We start from the raw sequence: 17021 nt of genomic DNA on the forward strand, positions 1-17021 counted from the left end.
AGGCAGTTCTGTCCGTCCCTTAGTCAACTGCAATGCTGCAAATGCCCTGCCTAAGCATACTTCCAATGTCACCTTGGGTAGCTCTCCTGACCCAGGCTACCTCCTTTTTCTAGAAGGGGGAACAAAACACACACACACACGCCCCACGCACACACCAGCCAGGGAGGAAGGCGCAGACCCAACTTTTGCATGCTACAAGTACCTACACACCGGACCGTGCTGTACTCCGGAGCCCTTTAGCACCTCGAGGAAGGGTTGCTCCGGCCTTGGGGGCTGCCAGAGGGTGGGATGCCTGGGGCCCAGGAGGGCTCCAACCCGGAAGCACCCGGAGAAGCCTTTCCCCACCGTGCTCTGCTGATGCCCCGACTCGGGGGGCTCCTAACACTAACATAGACTCTTTGTCACCATCTCTCTATTTACATTAAGGATACAGACACATCACTATACACAAAAAGCAATGAGCAAGCAGCAGCAGACAAGAAGCCCAGACCCAGCTTGGCGGGGCTGCCCTTCTGCCAGTGGGAGAGGCTGCCGCTCGCTCTGCTCCTTTGCTGTAGGAATCCTCTTCTCGGTGGGGAGGGGAAGTGGTGTTCCTTGAGGTTGTTCGTCCCCCAGATTGTGAAAAAAATCAGCCCTTCCTGGGGGTGGCCCAAAAGGAAGCAAGTGTTTTCTTTTTTTTTTTTTTGAAACACCGTTTGCATCTGGTTTAATTATTCTATAAAAACAGAACGACTGGGTCCAGAGACCACAGCCTCAGACTCATTGGCAAAATGATTATTTGGTCTCATTTGCTGGCCCAGCCATCTCTACCCACCAAGTTTCTGACACGACCTGGAGCAGAGCGAACTCAGGAGGCGTGGTGGGCAGACGAGCCTGTGACACGGTAAAAGGGCCGAAGGCCAGGTTGGGAGTGGACGGCCCTCCAGAGTTAGTGATGAAGCCTGAGGGGCGTTTGTCGGGCAGAGCCGCTCCTGAAGCCATCTGCAGGCAGGCGGTGGGGGGAGCGGAGGCAGGGCATTGCCACTGGGCTTGCCTCCTTGCCACCCCCCCTCCTGGACCCCATGTACATCAGGGACCTCTAGGTGTGCTACACCTCCCCCGAGATGGAGTCAGACTGGGGTGGGGCGCGGATGAGGATAGGGGCTAGATGTCAAAGGCCTTCTTCCAAGGGGACCCGTAGGCAGCCAGCAACTAGGGAGCCCAGAGTGTGGAAAAGGGGGAGGGAGGAGAGGCGGGCGGGGAAGTCATTCAAGCGGCCACAACTTCTGGATGTGTACACATCTGTGTTCCGTCTTCTGAAAAATAAAAGAAGCCCCACTCCTCCCCAAACACCCCACCATCGCCCCACCACAGTCGGTCTGACACAAAGTTCCAGGACCTGAAATCAACCCCCCCCCCCCCCCCGAGTGCTTCTGTCTCCTCTGGGGGCTACAGGGGCGGGCGATGGCAGTCTGTTTCCTCCAAGGCTAAGGCTGGGGCTGGGGCAGGGTGGGGAGCAGGGGGTCCCCAGGAGGCCAAAGCCTCTGGCCTGGCCGTGGTCTTCTCAGGTGTCAGAAGGGAGCTGGGGGGCCAGGCGGGGGGTTCGCGGGCGCCTCCACCCAGTGTCAGAAAGGCTTCTCGGGTCCGCTGGCCTTGGCGTCCCCCGTGGCTGCCTTGCAGATGACGCTGTTCGTGTGCTTGCAGCGGCAGCCGGGGCGGCGGAGGCGGTCGTAGCCGCGCTGGGCCAGCTTCACACAGCCCGTGGCGGGCAGGTAGCAGAGCAGGCAGGGCAGCACCAGGGAAAGGGCGCCCATGAAGGACCAGCGGGCGCAGCAGTTTGAGCGGGAGCAGGAGCAGGGGTGGTCGGCGCAGGAGCCCTCATCGTCCTCGTTGGTGCAGTGGTAGAAGACGCCTTGCACCAAGCACATGCAGGTGCCGTAGTTGACCAGGTTCTGGGCGGAGCACAGGCACTCCTGGTTGCAGACCCAGCAGGCAGGCAACGTCTGGGGGGACGCGCACTCTTTGCACTTACACTTCCCGCAGGCCTCACACAGCAGGAAGTGCTTGTCCAGCTCGGGAGGGGCGGCAGGGCCCTTGAGGTCCAGCGGCTTGCAGTGGATGGCCTTGGGCTGGATGCGCACGGCTCTCGGGGAGGCCTGGTCGGCCACGGGCGGTGGTGCCATGTGGTCTAGAAGCCGCTGGTCGGAGGACGTGCTGCTACTGCTGCTGACAGAGCTTGGGCGCCCACTGAAGGAGATCCAGTGGTGGGTGACATCCTGGTCGCAGCGGGGCGGCGTCGGGGTGGGCTCAGGGCCCCCAGCCCGGGTTCGCTTGGGGCCAGCAGCAGGGGGTGCCACCCCAGGGTTGTCTATGTAGTCATTCTCCACGTGACTGGTCTTCATCTGATCGATGGGCAGGATGGTAAGTGGGTGCTGGAGCCGGCTGTGGGGCATTCGGCTGTCAAGGTGGGGCTGGCCCATGACTGAGCTGGGAGTCAGGGGGGCGGTCTGTGGGATCGGGGGCTCCATGGGGCTGGAGGTCCGGGACTGCTGGAGAAACAGACTCCTAAGGGCCCTGGGGGTGGGGAAAAAGGAAGAGAGAATGGATTCCAGCCATCAGTACTTGGCCTGTCAACACTTCCCCATCCACTCCCTGGGAGCCCAACTGAAATGGAAACAGATCCGAGTAGGCTCTCAAGCATCTCCCAGGACTTGCATGATTAACAAGTGGGAGAAATCCCACTTACTTCCTGTGGGCCAGGTACTCTCCTAACCCCCCCCCCAGACAAAATCATTGACTTGTCACCATAACCCTAAAAAAAGTCTCCCCTCCCCAATGCGTTCCTAAGTTAGAAAACTCCGCAAGAATGTTCAAAGCAACTTGTCCAGAGCCACATAAACCACAAGCTCTGATCTGGGCAGTCGGACTCTATTCTCATTGAGGACATGGATAGCTCAATCAACACAAGATCGGGAATGAGAAGACCCCATCACCAACTTCTTGCCATTTGCCTAGCGGGTAACCTCAATGCCCTGGAGTTTTGTCATCTACAAAATGAGTCGTAAAGAATCGACGGATGTCACGTACTTCCCATAGTGGCAGGCACACAGCAAGTGCTCAATGATGGCTAAGATCGTCTTAGAGTTCCCAAGTACTGTGTGCCACGCCGGGTGCTGGTGACCACGGACTATTTGGAGCTGCTTAGCCAGATAAGCAGAAGCCTTCCCATATCAGGAGGAGCGCTACCTGAGGCGTGTGTGGGTTGGAGAACCTTAACTTCTTAACCACCACTTCTAATAGCAGCAAGCTCCAGGGCTCATTAGCCCAGGATAGGTGCGATTCTGACAACTTGGATGGGAAATCCTCTCCAGGGGCACTCCCAGCACCCATTTCCAAGTACGGAGCTGAACATTCAGCCTAAATGCCATTTACTAGAATGGCTAAGCCAACCCTGGACCCGTTTCTAATTTCACCGAGAGTGCAGTTTTAAGTTGGAATCTGGCCAGAGATTCAACTGCAGTGCCTGACACGGAACCCCAGGAAGTCTCTTAAATCAAAGAGCGGAAACGGCTTGGTTCAAATTTAGAAAGTGCACATTGTTTTCTAGTAGAAGTGCCATTTCCTTGCCTGCTGACCTTTACATTCGGAATTCGCCTAGAGATCAACTTAAAGAAATAGAAGCACAAGGCCAGGACCTCTGCTCAAGGGGACACCGTTTAGAATCCAAGGGAAAGATCGCAGACTCTGGGAAGATTCCACCACGCTGAAGCTTAAGAATCCCAGGAGGTTCCCCGGGTCAGAGGAGGGAGCAGATAGTGGGATAGTTTGTTTCTTTTCTCTGTGGTTTGTTTTTGAAAGACCATTGGGTTGATGGGAGGTGGGGTGTGGTTACAGTCAATGCCTTCTCCAAACCCAAAGGATGTTCTGATGAGGAGCTGCTGGGCAGCTGCTATGCTCTTCCTGCCTCAAAAGTGATACTGAGACTGCTTGGGGCCAGGGTCCCAGATGGGGGTCACTGGTGGTCCCTTCCAATTTCTCTATCACAGGACTATGGCAGGAGTTGCCAATACTAATTAAATGAAAGCGGGGGTTGAGGTGGGCAGCACATGTTTGGAGCAGTCTTCTACGTGGAGACAACAGTTGGACCAGAAGTAGTTCCATTTGGGGGACGAGTTCCTTAGCTGTTTTCCAGCCAGACTGAAATAAAGAGCTGGCTCTAAATCAGTGGTTCTCAACCTTCCTCCTGCTGCGAGCCTTTCATACAGTTCCTCATGTTGTGGTGACCCCTCCCCCCACCATACTATTATGTTACTACTTCATAACTGTCATTTTGTTACTGTTATGAATCAGGTGACCCCCGTGGAAGGGTCGTTCCACCCCGAACGGGGTCGAGACCCACAAGTTCACGAAGGGGATGAAAGAGGGTTTCTCCACGGGGCTCGCATCTGTAGGTCATCTATACCACTAAATGCAAAAAGGGAAAAAGGGATGAAGTCTTTTCTCTAAAGTCTAACGCTTAGTCAACTGCTTTTCCCATTCACAGTGTATGAACTATTGGCTTTACTCCCACACCCCTATCTACTTAAAAGATGCTGGTATTTCTTTACATACCGGGGTTTCCCCCTCTTGTAAACGGCCTGCCCGTCCCCACGCTCCCTTCAGATGAAACCAGAGCATCACTTCGCACAGGGAGCTGTCCTGGTGGCAGGGTTTGGTTTAGGTAGGTGTCTGTCAGGTCTGTCATTGGGCAATCATTTGGTTTTTTTTGGGGGGGGGCGCAATCATTTGTTAAGGCAGCTTCCCCCCTTGGGACTCAGATGCTTGATCCAACCCACTCCTTCTGAGTTAGTGTCCCAAAGTCTTGTTAGAATAAAGTGAAATGGGGGGGGGGGGTGTCGTCAAGCAAACCAGGTCCTAGTAGCCCCAGGCCCCAGCCCTGAACTCGCCTGGATAAAAAAGTGTTTTAACAAGGGCAAAAATGGAAGAGGCTGACAGGCACAGGACAAGACTCACCTGGTACCAGGTAGAGGATGCCTTAGCCAGAACCTATGACCCTCAGGAGGAAAAGAAGACACGGATTCCTGCATTACTCCAGAATCCCTTAAGAGGAATGTCAAGAGTCCTTGGACACCGAACTGCTCCATGAAGCTGGGCTTTCTGTCTCAGATCCAGGACCGAGATTTGCCAAGAGGGAAAAATGAAAAAAGAGAAGGGAACTCCTCCCTCCCTTCCCCAAGCAGATCACCCACTCTCACCCCGATTCCTTCATGGGGGAAGAGAGTTCCTGAAAAATAGCAATTTCAATATTCTGGGATCGTAAAAGGCCCTGGAAGTACAGGGCAGACTCCCCAATTAGTAAAGTTGCAGGAAACCAGGGTGGGAGCAGCCGATGCTGGCAAGGGCTCCCAGCTCCCTGCAGAGGCAGCTGCCAACATCTGGGCCTGCCACTGTGGCTAGAAGAGAGGAAGGCGCTTGGCCTGTGATGACTGGCACCTGTAACATCCACTATGGCTCCAGCAGGCACCGTCCCGTCACAGCCCAGATGCAGAGCTCCTTCCAGGCACCAGCTCGGCAAAAGGCAGGGACTGATTCAAAATTCAACCGCTCAGACCTTCCCAGGGCCTTGTGGCTTCCCTACCCCATGAGCAAGGGCAGCCCCCAAAGGAGGGTTCTGTTGAGTGTATGCGACAAAGAAAAACAACTTCCTGAGCTGCCTGCTTGATAACCCTTCAGCACAGCTAAAAGATGTCTTTGAAAGAAAAAAAAAAATCCCAACCCTCGGTCAGTTTAGAAGATCAATCTCTTTGTGCTCTTTGGGACACACCCACCTTCTAGTCTGAAGCAATACCAACGAACTTAAGTGCAGTTTAATATGTACTCTCAGCTTCCTCTGCAAGGAAGGAAGAGATTTATAATATAAATAGGAGAGGAGGCTTTGCCTCATTTAGGCTGTTTGGGAGACTGATAGCCAATTTGGAAGACTCTGGACAGACACACAGCGCCAGCACACCACTTAGCCACAGCAGCGCGTCTAATCACGTTCTGGGTGACAGACCTCCTGGGTTCGGGAGGGAAGGAGTCTTTTGCCTCCACACGAATGTTCTAATAATAATGATTATTATTAGCATGATGTTTGTAGGGAAATTATTATTGTGATGATTAGGGAAGCAGCTGGCATTGTGAAATGTTTCTTGGTGCCAGGCGCTGTGCTAGCGATTTCCTCGCGGAAGCTGCTGGCCTCCTCGCCATGGAGATAATGCCCCCTTTGCAGAGGGAGAAATAGAAGCATGAAGGAAGATCAGAGCCAACGAGTCATCCGGCCAGAATTCAAACCCAGAGGGCAGGACTCCCTCAGACTGCAGCCATACCCAGAGATGAAGGTGCCAGTCCTGTTCACTGGAGCCCCCACCCCCAAGTCTACTCTCAGCCCTTGGGGAACTAACTTCAAGAGACCAGAGTGGGGACCGATAACCTGAACTGCAAAAAAAAAAAAAATAGAGCTAGGGAAAGCTTCGATCGGTCTGGACTCCTCTATCTGATGGGGCTTTTTTCAGCAAGGGGCGCTGAGGCTAGGGGGTCTGTAAATGCTCTCAGAGCTCAAGTTACCTCCACTCCCAATTCAATCAATTGTGTCTGTCCTGCTCTTCCCCCACCTCACAGAAAAACACCTTTCATTTTTTTCTTAGCATTGAACGGACCTCACTTCTAACCAAGGAAGTAGTCAGGGGGTGGGGGATCCCCTGCCCTTCCCTGCTCCATCTGGTAAGGCTTCCTTGGCCCCTGAGCTGTTGGGGAAGAAGCGGAGGAGCCAAGGTCAGAGGAAGCCAGGAGAGGAAGGAGAGTCGTAGAATACGGAAAGCCCTGGAACATACAGCCCCGTACTTGCTGCTTGGCGGTCTGCGCCCAGAGCCAGCCAGTCAGACACTGCATTTGTACCTGCGGGGGCTGCAGACTCGCTCAATACAGGCTGGCTGAAAAGAACCAAGAGGCATGGTAAATGCTGGCACAATTGAGTCGGATCCTGCTTGCCCGCAAGACAACCCCCTCTTGTCTTCCCACCCTGGACTCCCTGACTTACTCTAGGGATTTGGGAAATATTGGGAAAACTTGAGTTGTGCTTTGAAAAAAACTGCAGGTCAGCTAATGACAAACTGGCAAGAGAAGTTCTGAATGAATGGGCAGTTTCTGCACTACCTCATTCAGTCTCAGCAGGCTCTTTCAGGGGAGGTTTAACCCTTTAGCAACTCCGAATGGGTCTTGGGGCTGCCAGTGAGCCTGCCCACCACTCTTGCCTGGTTCTTTGTGACAACAACCGGTTTAGTTAATTAAGCTACAACCAAATGACCAACTTCTGGCTTTAAAAAGGTGGCTGGCAGCTATGGGGTGGGGCAGCAGGGAAACCAGGGGGCGCCTTGCCCCTCTCTCCCTCCCCTCCAGAGGAAGACAGCCTCAGCATAGCTGGGCCCCAGTGGGAACATGAAACATTCAGCAGCCTTCTCTTCTCCCCAGGCCAGCTCTGGAGAAGCTCACCCCTGACTAACTCCCAGTTCCCACTCTTCTCTCAAGCTCCAGAGGGGTTTGTTTTATAGGCAGGCAAGGAAGGGTCTTGCTTGACTTTAGCTTTGGACTACATAACTGGGCTTCAATGGATGTTTTCCTGAACTGCCTAGATCCCCATAATGAGAAATTAAAGATCAAGAGACAGAATGGTGCTAGGAGGTGCCCATGACTGGTTGGCACAGTTGGCGAACATACTGGCCCAATTCAAGGTCTGAGACAGGTCCAAAAAGCTAGACCCCATGGGGAGGGTGTCCTGCTGCCACTCAATGAACTTACTATTAAATTTATAGAGTTCCAACTATTCCTGGGTTAGGAGAGGAAATGACTCCCTCCTTCCCCCAACTAGAAGAGGAAGAGACACTGAGCGGAGGGAGTGAGGGGAACCAGGACCACTCTTGTGTCACCTGCCCCTGAAGGGCGCCTTTCCCTCCTCTAGCTTCAGCACATCTGCGCACCCTCCCCAGCGTCCTAGCTTCCTCCACTGACTGTGGCCTGTCCTTGGAAAGAACAATCGTGATCACAGCTGAACGGTGGAACCGCTTAAGCCCAGCCACATGTCCTGGATACATTCCCCAGCCTTGTCAGCTGTCCGGATCTGCAGGGTGGCCCCAGAGCCAAGAATACCCAGCCTCTTACATCATGCAACACGCATAGCCTTCTGTGCAGCCAGGGGCTCCCTTAAATCCAGACCCTCCAGCTTGGCTCTGGGAATAATGTCCCCTGGACACTCACTAGCAGTTCTGCCGGAGTGGTGCCCTCGGGAGGGGTTTGTCATCCACTATGCAGATGGAGAAAAGTGAGGACCCAAGATGATGCGTCTGAAAGGAGCAAGGCAGCTTTGAGTATACTGAAAGCGCCTCCCCTTCTCCTCTGCTGCCTCCCCTTCTCCTCTGCTGCCTCCCCTTCTCCTCTGCTGCCTTTGAATGAGTCACAATAGACTCCAGGGAATTGCTGCTGCTCCTGTCTCGGGAGACCCAGGTGGGCCATGAGATGAAACAGTCTCCACTTTGGACATTCCTCTTCTTCTGAGAGCCATGTTCGACTCCAAACCGAAGCCACTCAACCACATTCCCAGCCCCAGAGGTGTGTGCAGAAATAAATGTCCCTTTCTCGTGGTCCATGGGAACTTTCCCCTTCAGTAGTGACTCGAAGAGAAGTGGATTTTGGTCTGAGGGAGAGTTGTTGCATTTAGCCTCCCCAAGATCAAAATCCATTTCTCCTCCTAATAAAGAGAAGATTCCTTTCCTAGGCCTCCTGGGTCTCAAGCAACACCTCAGTCCTACCCAACAAGATGGCCCCACGAGAAAAACACCATCGTGGGGAGTCTACAACTGGAGGCTGGAAGATGGCCCACCAAGGGGCACCTCCCTACAGGAGATTCCAAATTATCAAATCCTAGAGCAACAGCCCGACCACTGGGCCACAGTGGGTGGTGGTCATGGTTTTTCCCTCCCTAACATAAATTAGGTCCAAATTATGCAGCAAGAGGCCATCTTCCTTAGCTATTCAAGATAGCCAGCCAAACCTCTGGTAACCTGCAAGACCAGGTTCCCAGTGTCCAGAGGAATCGGGGCAAAAATGACAACTGGGTGTTCCAATGCTCCCCAGTCTACTCATGTTTCTTTCCTCGCATGCTCCCCAATCTACTCGTGTGTTTCTTTCCATCAACCCCACAGCCAGAAATGATCGTGGGGATGGGCGGGCAGGAGGGTCAAGTGCAGCAGAGGAGTTTACATGACTTCTGAGACCAGATCCAGAAAGACCACCCTAAATTGACCAACATTTGCCCATCAAGATTTCTAGGATGTTACACCAAAATCCTCCCCCCACCCCAGCACTCATTTGGTCATTGTGTACTTCACACCAAGGTTAGAACTCTGGGGAGACCTGCTGGCAAACCCTGACCCTCTCAAGGGTTGAGAAGAGAGAAAATTTCATTTCCCACTGAACACCCAACTCTGCCCCCCACCCTTCCCACTGTTCTGAAGGGAGAGAGGGGGAGTTAAAAAGGCTGTGTATAGCCTTCCAGTTCCCAGTCTGCCCCACACCCACTTGGGGGAGGGGGCGGCCCACGGGAGACACAACCCTGAACATTTCAGATGTCTGTGCTCCATTTGTGTGAAGATCAGAACTCTAAACATTGTGAAATCCACCAGTGCAACACTGGGCAGGGCCTCAGGCCAGGCCAAGTCTATTAAGAGATAGAGAAGCCACGTTTTCCCAACCCATCAGGGATTTTACCTTCCAGCTCTTTCCCAGAAAGGCTGCTCAGGACGGCTGAAGAGGTTGGTTGGCCAACTAACCAGGCACACCTGGGCTTGCTCCCACCCCTCCACCGGTTCTCGGGCCTCAACCTGTGTCGGGCCTCGCCTTAAAACTGGAGAGAATCTCGCCACGGATTTTACGGCAGAAAAGGGGAGGGGGAGACACGACGTTGTCACGGAGTCTAGGCGCTCCACTGAACCTTCCAGAACTAAGCGCGCTGGGGAACCCTCTGCGCCAGAAGGCTGCAGCCTGCCCTTGCCCAGGCCTGGCAATATGGATGCCTATCCAGAAGCTGGTGAACCAGGCGGCCAGGCGCCTGTCCTCAGCCCACTCCCCCCTCGGCCGTCCATCCCTTAAGCCCGTCAAGCCACGAAACAATTTTCCACCTCCGGCCGCCTCTCTTGTCTGCTCTGCCCACAACCCCTAGCCCCCAATCAAAGAGAATTGAGAAACCGTGCTCTTGCACAAGAGCAGCTACTGTCTAAATGCTTTTTGATGGTCTTCATGGAGGGGGAACTGGACACGGCCCTGGCCCGGTGATGGAAGCCAAGCGCCAGCCGCCAAGGCTGCTCAAGCCCCCCCTCGCCCCCCTCACGGTCCCGGTGGCCTTGGCGACTCACAATTTCAGAACGTACTGTCTCGGATCCTTCTCTCTCCTCGATGATGTCAAGCTCCAGCCTGGTACCACCAAGGCAGGAGGGAAAGCGAGAGCCTTATCGCTCCTACGCACGCAACCTCTTCCTCCAGCTCCCACACGCCCGGCGTTATGTAAACGCACCTTCAGCCCCCAGCACAGCCCCAGCGCGGCCTCGGGACCTGGCACAGCTCGGTGCCTGGGACTAGGGAGGCCGAAACCTCGGGCTCTGCAGAGGCCGGGTAGGGGAAAAGCAGTTGCACAGCAGAAAATGCGGCAGCGGAGCAAAGGTCAGACGGCGAGGGACAGCCTCGCCAAGGAGGGCGCAGAAATAGCCAGTCCCGGGCCGGCCACGCGCTGACCATCGAGGGAGAAGCAAAGAGAGGAGAAACCCCGGCCCGTCACAGCTCCAAGGAAAAGAAAAACCGACGTCGAGAATAGGCCTCTGCGGAGGGACAAACGGCAAAGCTGGCCTGGTGGGCACCGAGCCGGCGGGTGGGCGAGCCGCCCAGGGCCCGAGAGTCCCCAAGACCCCAGAGGTGGCTCCGGGTCGAACCCAGAGCCTCCTGTCCCAGCGCCCTAGGCAGCGGGTGGCAGGAGCAAGAGGCAGGCCAGGCCAGAGGCAAACTCCCGGGACACGCATGGGGCTGCCCGAGTAGCAGCGGGCGGGGAAGCAGGGCTTGGCAATGCCCGAGGGTCGGAAACGGCGCTGCCAGCCTGTGACCACCCCTCTCCCCACCCCCGTCTCCTGGCGGGGCCGGCCCGGCCGAGGGCGGCAGAGAGCTGCGGCGCCCCACAGCGACTCAAGGAAGCGCAAGGAGAGGAAGGAACACCGAGGCGCGCCTAGAAATAGCGCACCCTTTGCCCCAGCCCAAAGGGGAGACGCGTCGCGGCTCCAGGGGGACAGTTTCGGATTCCGAAACCGGCCGTGGACTTACTTTGAGGAGCCGTAGAGTCACAAGCATCGCTCCGCGACTGAATAAATCCCAGAACCCGAGCGGGTCAGCAGTGGCTGTCCGAGCAGACGCCGGCCGGAGAAACCGGCACGGCTCCCTGCGCTTCGCAGCGCCAGCTCCGCGCTGTCAGCTCAGCTCGCTGCCTCCGCGGCGATGTTGCAACCACTGCCTGGGAAAATGGCTTTTTTATGAATGGGAGGGAAGGGAACGCCAGTGCGCACGCGCGCCGCCTGTGATTCTATGAATGGGTGGGCACAAGAGACCCCCGCGCGCGCATGCGCTGCGCTCCTTTTTTTATGAATGGGGGGCCGGAAAAGGACTTAACCCGTGATTGCTGGGGCTGGCTCTCGCTCCTCAAGGGGCCGTCTTTTCTTTACAAAGAGGGGTGGAGGTTGTTGTTGTCGCTCTTTTTTTTTTTAATGAATGGAGGGCGGCGGCGGCTGCTGCAGCTGGCTCAGCTGCGCGGGTTGTACCCCCTCCCAGCCTGCGAAAGGAGGTAAAGGCCACCTTCACGCCACTGCGGGCCTGGGCAGGAACCGTCAGTGTCGCTGGGGGTGGGGTGGGCTGGGGTGGGGGGTGGGGGCGCTGCGGCCTCCAAGTCCTGAGCTCCGGGAAGGGTGGGGGAAGGCACACCTAGACTTCTCTGGAGATCTCCCTCGCCTCAGGCAGCCTGGGCGGGGGCGCGGGAGGACCCCTGCCGGGGCCTTCTCTTTCTCCGGACCAGTGGCGCCTTGGGGCACGAGGGGAGGGGCCTTGAAGCTGCTTTTACCCCAAATGAAGAAAATGTCAATCTTCCCTATCAAAAAAGGGCGGGGCGGGGGTTGTTGAATGAATCTGGCTCCTTTCCGGAGGCTTTAGTTCCCTGGACGGAGTTCAGGCCACCCCTCCCCCGCTTCTTGGGTGTGGACAGTGACACGGCTGAAGCCTATTCCGGCTCCAGTACCCCCCGGGGTGAGGCTGGCTACCGGGCCAGGAGGCCTGGGCTTTGTCCCGCAGTACTCCCCCCACCCCAAGCCAGTGTAATGCGTGTAGTGGCCAGGAGGCCGCCCTGGCCAGCTGCCCCCTCTCCACCCCACGTCTGTTTTCCAGCCTTCACTGGATCCAGCCCGCGGCCCTGGGCTGTTGTAGGCGGCCCCCCAACCTCCTCTCTCGGAAGTAGTTGCCGCCGAGAACTGGCCAGGTGGATGGGTGGAGCCGGCTGCACTGAGGATGCTGCCGGGGTGGCTGAGGGATTAAATAACAACAGGGCCCGGAGCCGCAGAGGAAATGGAAATGCCCAGGGAAGCTTTCTGTACTATTTGGCGGTGGGGGGTGGAGGTAAGGGGAGGGTGTCGCCGAGCTGCTTTGGCCTGTGAAGAAAGCCCCCGCCATTAGGCATGACTTCGGGAAGGCTGGGAGCCCTAGCTGCAGGCCCAGCTTCGCCCAGCAACGGAGGAGGCGGTAGCCTCAACGGAGCCCCCTGTAACCAACCCACTACTCTCCCACGGCCTTCGAGTCGATTCCGATTCTTAGAGGGGAGGGAGGACTTTGATGCGGGGGGGGGGGGCGTGTAAGAGCAGAGCCTGAAACCTTGGGAAGGTTTGGCTTGTTTGGTGTCCTGGCTACACGGGGAGATTGTGAAGGCGTCTTTTTCCTCCTGCGCCACAGTAAGATGGAAAGAAAGCGTGCACTTGGCTGTTGTCAGAGACGCGGCTAAACACAGGCTTCCAACTCAGGCCTAGAGATTTGGTCTAGGTTTGGGGAGTGGGCTCCTGAGCCAGGGAGCCAGGATCCCCTTTTTGCAGACCCAGACCAGAACCCCAGCTCACCGCAGGGCAGTATCCAAAGCCTTCTACCCGCCCCCCCCCCACCCACCCCCTTCCCAAGCCTAGCTCCTGCTCACAGCAGCACTTCCTTTCTGCCAAGACCTTGAGAAAAACCGTTTACCAGGACAATGGGGGTACTTTGCAGTTCTTCCCTTGACACTAATTGGAGCTAAACATCAACCATTTCTCAAGGCTTTGGAGTTGAGGTCAAAGAAGGGTCCTGCCCCTGGTCAATGGAAAGGCTGGGTCTCTCCAGCCGGCCCTTTCTATGTTGCCTCAAGTCCCTCTAGCTATCACAGACTGAAAACTTGTTTCTTGGGCCCATTTGAGCAATCACGGGAAACCCAGGCAGTCATCCTGCAGTTAGTGCTCAGGTATGGCCCTTGCTCAGACAATAAGAATAAAGCACGCTTTGCTCACCTCTAGCCCCAGGAGCCTTGGTGGTGCAGTGATTAAGAGCTCCACTGCTGACAGAAAGGCAAGCTTCTTTCTCTAACCCATCATGGGGATCCTCCTCAACTTCCTCCTCCACGGCCCCCTGGGAGTCTGTGTGCTGGAAATCTCTGGGTGAGGTCCTCTGCCCTTTATTGGAGGAATTAACCACGAGATAGACAGGGTTTCAACTCCTGGTCTTTACTGCCCTAAATCCTGGTGGGATGATGGGAGATTTATGAACCCCCAGACCTGCACTGGTAAAGGACATCAGTGTCTAAATGGAATGTGACTCGTTAGCTGGAGATCTTTCTAGGAACCTAAATTGAAATATGGTTTTGTATAACAGTTATGATAAGAGTCATTAATTCCTCTCCTCTGTGCAGTACCTGCCTTGGCCCTGGAGAGTCCTTGGTGAGGCACAGGTCCCCTCTACCTGTGAGAAGCGCACAGTCTATTGGGAAGCCAGATTCTGCACTGTAAGGCTCTGATAAGCTTTGGGAGGGAGGAGGGGTGATGAAGGCCATTGTGGGGGAAAGGGGCTGGACTTTCATCTGAGGTCAAGGAGAATTGCTGAGAAGTAGCTGGTGGTTGTGCATTGAGGCTGGAAGAGTGAAGAAGAGTGAGCCAGAGGAGGGTTGAGGAGACCCTTGCAGGCAGCTGGAGTTCTTAGATAGAGGCCCTGCATGGGGAGAGCCTAATGTGCCTGACAGCAGGCCCAGAGGGAGGCCTGTGAGTCAGGCAAGCAAGGAAACCTGGTGAACCATCCGTGCTAGTGTTAATGTATTCAGGGTTTTAAACAAGGGAGTAAGATATTCTGATTTCAGTTTCAAACCTCTTTGGCAGGGGGTGGCGGCCGGGTTGGAGACAAAGTACAGAAGGGAACTGTGAAAGCGTTGCAACCTGTGCTGGATTTTTCTTCTGGTCAACCTGACTGTCCATTCCAAAGCTGCCCAGCCACTTCTCCTGGTGTCACGCATGGGTCAGCACGAGGCAATCTTAATAACCTTGTGCTCCTGCCAGGGCTAGGTAACCTAACCTCAATGCAAATGACTACTCCTGCCAGAAGGTGCTTAGGTGAGTGGAGTGCTTCTCCACCTTGCCCTTGCTCAGCTCCTGACCTTCCTTGCCTGGGGCCTGGAGGGAACTTAGTGGGAGGGGGGAAAGAGGTAGCGATTCCGCTTCCGCATAGACGGCTGTGAATCACTTACTGTGCCTGTACTTGGGTTGCTTTAAAATACTGCGTTTTAGTCAGATCGGCCCTCTTTTCAAAGAAGAAATCAGAGGCTTCCACGTCAACCCCTCTGCACTTCCTGGGTCAGGTGGTGTATCAGGTGGAAAAGTTGGTTACCCTATGCCAGGGGCTCTCAGCCTCTAATGCCCAGACCCTTTAATACAGTTCATGTGGTGGTGACCGAATCATACAATTATTTTTGTTGCTACCTTGTAACTGTAATTTTGCTACTGTTATGAATAGGGCAACCTCTGTGAAAGGGCCATTTGACCCCCAAAAGGGGTCGCGACCCACAGGTTGAGAACCACTGCCCTATGCTAACCACAAGGTCAGCAGTTTGAACCCAGCAGCTGCTCAGAGGGAGAAAGATGTGGCTTTCGGCTCCCTGAGAGACTGACCCACAGCCTCCTCAGACACCATGGGGAGCGATTCTACCCTCCCTATAGGATCGTTCTGAGTCAGAATGGAATTGAAAACAGGATATTTTGAGTTTAGTGAGTGTGGCAGACACAGACTGCCCCTGCCTGCCTCCCCCCCCCAAAAAAACAAAACACTCCTACCTTCAAGTTAATTTTGATTCAGTGACCCCTGAGGGTGGGAAACAGCTGCCCTCCTGGATCACTCCTTATGGGAATAGAAAGGCTCATCTTGCTCCCTCAGAGCAGCTGATGGTTTTGAACTGCTGACCTTGTGAACACTATGCCACCAGGGCTCCTCAAGTATTAGTGTTAACAGTGATGGAAGGGACAGACACTGCCCCCTTGATGGAGTTTATGGTCTGGTGACGTCATGGTGAGGAGGAGAAAAGGGGGTGTTTTCCCCTATAAAATCCATTAGAATCCTCATTCGTTTTTGTACACAGACATTTTTTAACCTTATGTCAGCACTAAAAAAAAATGGAAGAAAAGCCCCTCCCCACCTTAACAGATTACTTAGCCCATTGTTAGTAGCTATTAAACAAATAACTGATAAAACCCATGTGGGTACATTTTGCATGAAGGCTGCACTGCTCAGAGCTCAGCCCTGCAGAATGCAGCCTGGGCCAGGCAGGCTCCGCTGGGGAAGGCTTGGGAACAAGAAGCAGTGCTGAAGCAACTGGAGATGGGGTAGGGGCGGGGGAGAGGGAACTTTGTGCTGAGGAGGGGAGGGTAGATTAATAGCCATCGAAGACTCATGAATTGGTACACCTTTCTAGCACCAGCTCCTAGGCTTTCCGACTTCCCTGTTTGTGCTTTGGGTGCTGAAAACCTTGAAAGATGAACGTTCAGACACTCACCACTGAGGGGGGAGCTTCACCCCTGCAAGGCCAGGTGGCCTGGGGGCCAGGCACTGGACTGCTAGCCGAAAGGAAAGACCCGCCCCTGTTTCACCCATCAGGGGCTGCTTAGGAGAAAGATGTCAGTATGCTTCTAGACAGGCTCACAGCCTCCGAATCCCAGTGGGGGCAGTTCTGTTTTGTCCTTTGAGCCAGAATACACTCGATCGCAGTGAGTTTGGTTTTTGGTTTGTGGACAGGTTACTTAAACATGATACCTCTCGATCCTCTCCCAACCCCCCCCAACCCCCACGAAACTAAGAGTACTTCCTGCAAAGAATTGAGTGCGTAAAGCATAGAAGTATCTAGCACGGCACCTGACACATGGCCAAGTGCTTGCTTGGTACAGATGATGATTTGACCTATCCAGCGGTTTGGATGATGCGTGGGATGAGGCTGAAGATTCACAAGGGTCCTTTTATCTGGGTGCGTCAGAAACAAATACTTGTTTCAAAAAAATTGAAATCCATAAATGGTTAAGACGATATGGCGCTTTGTTACTGCTTTCAGTACTGCATTTTTTTTACAGAACAAAAATTATATTTTCAATTGTGGCTATTTTTAATAGCTGATGAAAGGCGTTTAACCATGACCTCGATGCTTAAAGATGGTCAGCAGTAGCAGCTAGCCTGGCGGTGCCCCTGGGTGGAGCAAGGTACAGGTTGGCAGTTGGAACCCACCCTGAGGTAGCTTGGATGACCAGTCCAGTGCTCTGCTTGTGCAACATGGTGGACCTAGTGAGTGTGACTGGTGGAGCCACCATGAGTCTGGATTGCCGTCCTTCCAGCTGCATTGGGTTTGGGGTGTCGATAGTCTGATATAATGCTGAATGTATGCCAGG

General features: G+C 54.7%; 1 protein-coding gene and 1 long non-coding RNA gene across 4 annotated transcripts in view; one reads left to right on the forward strand and one right to left on the reverse strand.

Moving 5' to 3' along the window:
- Window positions 1-666: 666 nt before the first annotated feature.
- Window positions 667-11581, reverse strand: SPRY4 (sprouty RTK signaling antagonist 4). 2 transcript variants are annotated; one of them, XM_075541754.1, is made up of 2 exons: window positions 11377-11581; window positions 667-2553 (listed from the first exon to the last, which is right to left on the reverse strand). In XM_075541754.1, the coding sequence occupies exon 2, from the start codon at window positions 2505-2507 to the stop codon at window positions 1605-1607; it is 903 nt and encodes a 300-aa protein (XP_075397869.1). In that variant the 5' UTR covers window positions 2508-2553; window positions 11377-11581; the 3' UTR covers window positions 667-1604. The 2 variants fall into 2 exon arrangements, with proteins under 2 accessions (XP_075397869.1, XP_075397870.1); XM_075541755.1 differs by lacking the exon at window positions 11377-11581 and adding an exon at window positions 10425-11222.
- A 132-nt stretch (window positions 11582-11713) lies between these two features.
- The window catches only part of LOC142439414 (uncharacterized), a 182265-nt gene continuing 176957 nt past the window's right edge, over window positions 11714-17021 (forward strand). For both annotated transcript variants that reach the window (XR_012782852.1, XR_012782853.1), the window contains exon 1: window positions 11714-11890. This is a non-coding gene — a long non-coding RNA (uncharacterized LOC142439414). The remainder of the gene's footprint in view (window positions 11891-17021) is intronic.

Source organism: Tenrec ecaudatus, chromosome 2 (assembly GCF_050624435.1).
Source record: "Tenrec ecaudatus isolate mTenEca1 chromosome 2, mTenEca1.hap1, whole genome shotgun sequence".
In the NCBI taxonomy this organism is placed as follows: Eukaryota; Metazoa; Chordata; class Mammalia; order Afrosoricida; family Tenrecidae; genus Tenrec; species Tenrec ecaudatus.

What these genes read in the sequence shown, in the direction of transcription:
- SPRY4 (XM_075541754.1), bottom strand. Translation starts at nt 2,507, where the DNA reads ATGGAGCCCCCGATCCCACAGACCGCCCCCCTGACTCCCAGCTCAGTC.